Raw genomic sequence first — 6,000 nt, forward strand, 5'->3', positions numbered from 1 at the left:
CTAAATAATGCTGTGAAAAGATCTAGTATCTGATAAAGAATAAAATGTTAAACTTCCTAAAACTTTAATTATAAAAAGAAAAATTTACAGTGATAGAAACAAATTTAGTTAAATGGCAACAAAGACTCTTTACTTAGCTGTTTTTTGTAATTTGTAGTCACTGCCTTGCAACAAAAACTCAGAAAACGGGGTGATTTTTATTTATTTTTTAAATTTTAAAATAGTAGGAACAAGAAATACTTCGTGTTTTTTAAACTGAAGCAAAGAAAAGTCATTAAAAGTCTCAGTGAATTAGTTCACCGTGCCTTGCTTGGAATTGTACTGGCATCTGTTCAAAGTATTAGGGGAAAACCAAACGTAGATGAAGATGCAGTTCATCACACAAAGACCCTTCCATAAAATTATGGAGCGAATATTTCAAAGCACTGTTTTTATTGTATTTTATTTTACAAAAATCAGTTTTCTACTTGAAAGTTCAGCCTTTCACAGTAATCGTCCAGTAGTGTTTGATGGGGAAGAATATGTTGCTGTTTTCAGGAAAAAATAAATTCTCAAGTACAGAATAAATCCTCTTTTAATATGAAGGCAACTACTACATCAAAATCTCACCTCAGGAATTCACCAGGTTTATACTGTTCTGACGGTTCTTTAAAATGTTCTGTCGTGGTGTAATATTATGCTGCTAATAATTACAGTGGTTAAAAGAATTCATTAGTTTAAAGAAAAACAGAAAAAAAAAAACATGTATTCTTTTTCCTTTCAGCTTAATAGAGCATTCCAAGAGGAGGAATCTCCATCCACATTTTACTGCATCAGTATGCAGTGGTTTAGAGAATGGGAAGGATTTGTAAAGGGTAAAGACAGTGGTAAGCTGTGTTCCATTTCAAAATATGGGTAATATTTTCTTTTTTGTTATCATGTAGTGGTACTGTTTAAGTTGTTTCTGCTTTGCAAAGAGGGTTGTAGGAAGAACAGATGGAGGCAGCAACAAAAGCTCTTAAAACAAACATATAAGACATACATTTTATGGGGTACAAATATAGCCAGGAACCAAATTATAGAATACAGCCAAATAATTCACAAGAATGGATAATCGGATAGTTGTAGAAAGAATGTTGGTTGGTTGTAACGGCTTTGCTGTTAGCAGCAGCAGGAAAATTGATTGAAGTACAAGGGGGGATGGATTTTGCTGTGCAAACCAATAGATAATGCTGCAGCTTCTGGAGGAAAGGTGACCTTACTGTCACAACCTAAACCCACAGATAACTGGCTAACAACTGTAATAATATCACTTTAGTCCACTTTTGGTGCCTCTAAAGTTTTGAAATGGAAATGCTGATAAAATGTTCTACGATCTTGTGAGTCTGCTCTGGGACAACTTTTCTAGGGGTAAGAATTAGGATTAATTTGTGGGTTATATTGCTTGAAGACTCACGGTAATCATGAATGCTTTGAAAAACCTGCTCTTAATTAAAATTCTGATTAGCTTTTAACAACTTAGAATGTACTGCTAAGGAGTACAAGAACAAGCAGTAAACAAACAAGCTGTTACTCCTTTCATTTGAAAACAGAAGCTCCAACCTGCTGTTGTTTTCAGCTCTCCCATTTTTAATCTTTCTGTCACACTAGATCCTCCAGGTCCTATTGATAACGCTAAGATTGCAGTAACAAAGTGTGGAAATGCTGTGCTAAAACAAGGTAGGTGTCCAATACTGCTGCAGCTTTGAGCTCTTTATGATGTATTTGCTGAAGTTCACAAAATTTATTATTAATTGGTTTTTTTGACCGTTATCATAAAAAGGCAATTCCTAATGAATCTCTGTGCCTGTTTTGGGGGGAGCAGCTTATTCTTAAACTAAAGAATTAATATCTGTACTATACTGATCCAAATATAGGTAAGAGTGTAGCAGGAGGTCCAGAGTAACTTTTAAATGGTGAAAGTGTGCTTTGGCTATGTATCACTTAGTTTAATTGGGTTTTCTTAACATAAATTGGGAGATGCTTGACTTTTAGACTGTGTCATATATCTGTATGTAGCTATTTGATTCCTGAAACCTAATTTGAACTGAGAGCTCCTTCTGACACAGGGAAATAAACCATAGTAAGTAAATGCTGTTGCTCATTCTTCTGCAAGTTATTTGCCACTGTACATTGCAAAATCTTCTCTAGTGTTCAGAGATAAGGGATTTCTTTCTTATTCTTCACAGTCAGATGCTTAATACCATTTATTTGAAATTTGTAGGTACGGGGGGCAGAAATCACATATGGGCCTGCTTTATGAAGACATTCGACTTCCTATGGATATTTAAATTCATTGTAGCTCAGCTTAAAAAAATATTGCAGCATTAAGATTAACTTTTATTTAATAACTGCATACAGTGGACCTACTGATGGCAGTTCACTGGAGGCCACTAGGCCCTGCATAAACCTCACAAATCGTAAAATGCCAAGAGTGTATTTAAAAAAGGATGAGTTCTTGCACATATGGGTTTTGCAGTACATTTTAATGATTTAAATGCTATTGTAGAATTCAAATACAAGGTATAAAGCGCCTGACTGATGTGTAGCAAAAAAAAATAGAATCAATAATTGATAGCAGATTAGCCAGTTGTTGATTTAACTTCAGCCACATTGATTCAAATTAGAACTTGGGTAGAAATGAAGTCAAATAGTCTGGGGAAATTTCTCTTAAGTCGTGAGAGAAGAGGTGGGAGCGGATAGCGTACAGTATTACAGATTTCTGTGATCCAGTGATCCCGATTCATTGGTTCACTAAGCCTGTTCAGCTAAACCTGACTGTTAGGAGAGCTGGAATCTGGTTAAGGGAGTGAAGATCTACTCCTAGGCCTGCAGAGATGGAGTTGGTTTTTGAGTAGCTGGATCTAAATGAGTAAAACTGAGATGCAACAGCATTGGTACTGGTGTAGGATCCACATTGTGACTTTGCATGGCTGAGTTAGTGCAGGTAAACAAACATGCAGCTCTTTGTACCCTTCCTCTTTGGAAACTACTTGTAGGTGAAGTGCAGTAGCAGACACCCCAGAGCAGCTGGTGAGGACAGAAACGGAAGGGAGTTTGGGGCAGAAGTTCCCTTGTTAAGGTGCTGCGCTTTTTTGTTCTGGTTTTGAGTAGGAGGATGCTGAAATTAGGCTTAACAAGACAAATTAGTAGTATCCAGTAAGGATATTGGGGAGAACTTGCTGTGGCACAGGTTTTTAATGAGTTGCTTAAAGAAGAGAGGGTTTCTTCAGATATACTAGAAATGTGTCTTCTCTGCCTAGCTTGGTGTGAAGAAATCATTTCAAATGGATCAGACAGGATCCTTGTGTTAAAACCTCGAGGGGCGGTGTGCTGATGCTCCCTTGTCCTTTGCCCCTATAAAAGGTTATGGAAAATCAGAAATGATTGCTGGATGCTGATCTGAGACAGGAGAGAGACCTCTAGCCAGAGTAACAGAATCATAAACAAAGACCTTAATCAGTGAACAAAAAGAAATCAGGCTGACCCATCAGTGCCACATACAAGGAGCATTCGTGGTTTCTCTCTGGGGTTCTGAGAATTTCACTGTGGTTCTCACATTTTTGTTCTTTGCTGTCAATATTAATTTATTTGAAACAAGAATCTGGAGTCCTTGCACTTTACTATGGAATTGATGGGACTGCATGGCCTTGCATTAATGTGAATCATTGTTTCTTGTGTACTGAGAGCTACCAGTTGTCAACTTGATTGATGAGTATCAGATAAGGAGCTTATCGTAGAACCTTCATGTGTTTTATGCTTGGGGCGTGTTAAGTACCGGATAGTTTAGAGCAGGTAGTTCTAAGAATCGAGAAGTATAAAGTTAACACAAAACATGTCATTAGGTTTGGTAGTTGATGCAAGATAAACCCTAATCTGAATTTGTGCTTTTAAATTTGAATCTGTTCTTTTTTCTTTTATTTTTATTTTTATTTTTATTTTTATTTTTATTTTTTTCTGTCTGTCATGGACTTCAAAGGAATCATGAAGGAATTATTCTAAATAGTAATTAAAACTTCCGTATGTTTTCAGGTGCAGATTCTGGACAAATATCTGAAGAAACATGGAATTTTCTTCAGTCCATCTATGGTGGAGGTCCAGAGATAATACTGAGACCACCTGTTCCTCCAGCAGAACCTGATATTTTGCAAACAGAGGAGAAGATTGAATTAGAAACTCACGGTCTGTAGCTATTGAGAAAAAGATGAGCTTGTAAGGAATCCAACGTCCTTACAAAATGCCCAAAATATATTCCCAAAAGTTTTATTCTCTTATGTCTGATGGAGGCACAGCTCACTGGGCATTACATTAACTACAGAATAGTAAGTTGAAATATGTGTTATGTTTTGTTTAAATAGAAGTTGTTTCTCTGTTTTGGAAGGCACATGGTTTGTACATTTTAGAGTGTTTGCTAATGTAATTTCTGACTTTTTTTTAAAAGTCAAAACCTGTTATATCCTTAGACTTGAAAAATGGGGACAAATTTCAGAGATGTTCAATAACCCTTCTGATTCCTGTTTGGGTTTCTGTTATCTACAAGCTTTTGCCTGTCTTAATTGCACAGTCTCGACAAGCATAGGGATGTGGGAAGTATCTTTTACGTGGATTGCAATCGGTAACAAAGAAAAAGGATGTTAATTTCCTAAACGCTCAGGAAAAAAATTCTCACTTATTTTGCACTGTAAGTATATGAAATGGGTAGTATATAACATCCAGATACTTCTTGTATTTGAATGGATCAAACATTAGTGTAGCCTGAATATTGTCTTAGTCAGCAAGTGTCATAACTTATTACCTACTAAATTTTACATCTTATTGTAGTCTTCTGTAATTCTGTAGTGTCTTTAATAGTATATGTGACAAAAAGATTTAGTCTTCTCTAGGGTAATGTTTGAGAGCATGAAGTGTGAAATGTAAAATTATTATGGACATGAGTGATATAAATTTCAGAAATTAAATTGTCTAGTCTCTTGAATTACGTTCATAAACAGTTCCATTTGAAGGACTTTATTGTATTGTTAAAAATTTTCATTGGCATGATGACCTATAATGTCAGAAGCTGGATAAAATGTATATATTGCAAAACTTTACTGAATGATTAATACTGGAATGCAGAATGGCACTTGCTCTTGGTTTTGCCTGATATTGTTACCAAATAAGCAGCATTATTCAAGGCTGGATCAATAAAAAAAGTTAAACTGTGGAAGAAGGGGGGAAAAAAGCTTTCTTAAATGTTTTTTCACTTGTTGTATCAATACAGAAACTTCTGAAGTAATGGCGTGGTACTGCGCTCACACACATGTAACTATATTTCTTCACCACTTTATGCGATGATGTTCACAGTTTTAGCTCCAAAGGAAGGAACTGCTGATGTAACATTCTTCTGGATAATTTTTTATCTAGTTTAAAATCAAACTGGTTTTGAACTTTGTAAAGCACTTAAAGCCATCCTGGATAAAAAGCCACCTGTAAGAGACCTGGAGAAAGTGTCCTTTAACCTTAAGTACTTGCTAATGCGCCATGTAGGAGTCAGTTCTTAAATCTCAGTGTTTTCCTCAGCCTACCTGAGAAGAACCAAAGCTAAAAACACAGCAGTGTAAGTAAGAGGGGTAAATGTACAGCAGTGTGAAGCCGATGATTATATGGCTGGTACACAGGAAAACAGTTTTCAATTTTAAACTGGATTGCAAGTAACTTTTGGCCAGCCTGTTATGTTTCTGAACTCATATGTAGGTGTTCCTTAAATTCTGGAGGAGGTCATGGGACGTGGGCAGCTGAGAAGCCTTGTGCATGTACACAGGTGTAAACGTAGAGAAACGGTGAGCAGAGACTTGTAACGTTACCTTTGTGTGGACAAGGTAAACAAACACATCTGTTACTACTATGGACTTGTCTTACTGATTGAGGTAAAGTTAACTTGCTTATGAAAAGTCGACAATAACATTTAAGCTATTCTTAAGGTTGCCTAAAATACTAACACTA

The 6,000-nt window shown here is 36.1% G+C and overlaps 1 protein-coding gene across 5 annotated transcripts in view; it reads left to right on the forward strand.

The window, feature by feature from the left end:
• Positions 1-5,293, forward strand: part of USP33 (ubiquitin specific peptidase 33) — a 41,032-nt gene extending 35,739 nt beyond the window's left edge. For all 5 annotated transcript variants that reach the window (XM_082053161.1, XM_082053160.1, XM_082053162.1 and 2 more), the window contains 3 exons: positions 764-866; positions 1,630-1,698; positions 4,051-5,293. In XM_082053161.1, coding sequence (XP_081909287.1) covers positions 764-866; positions 1,630-1,698; positions 4,051-4,208 — 330 coding nt within the window. In that variant the 3' untranslated portion in view covers positions 4,209-5,293. The remainder of the gene's footprint in view (positions 1-763; positions 867-1,629; positions 1,699-4,050) is intronic.
• Positions 5,294-6,000: the final 707 nt, after the last annotated feature.

The sequence above is a fragment of the Streptopelia decaocto genome, assembly GCF_964273445.1.
Source record: "Streptopelia decaocto genome assembly, chromosome: 5".
Classification (NCBI taxonomy): Eukaryota; Metazoa; Chordata; class Aves; order Columbiformes; family Columbidae; genus Streptopelia; species Streptopelia decaocto.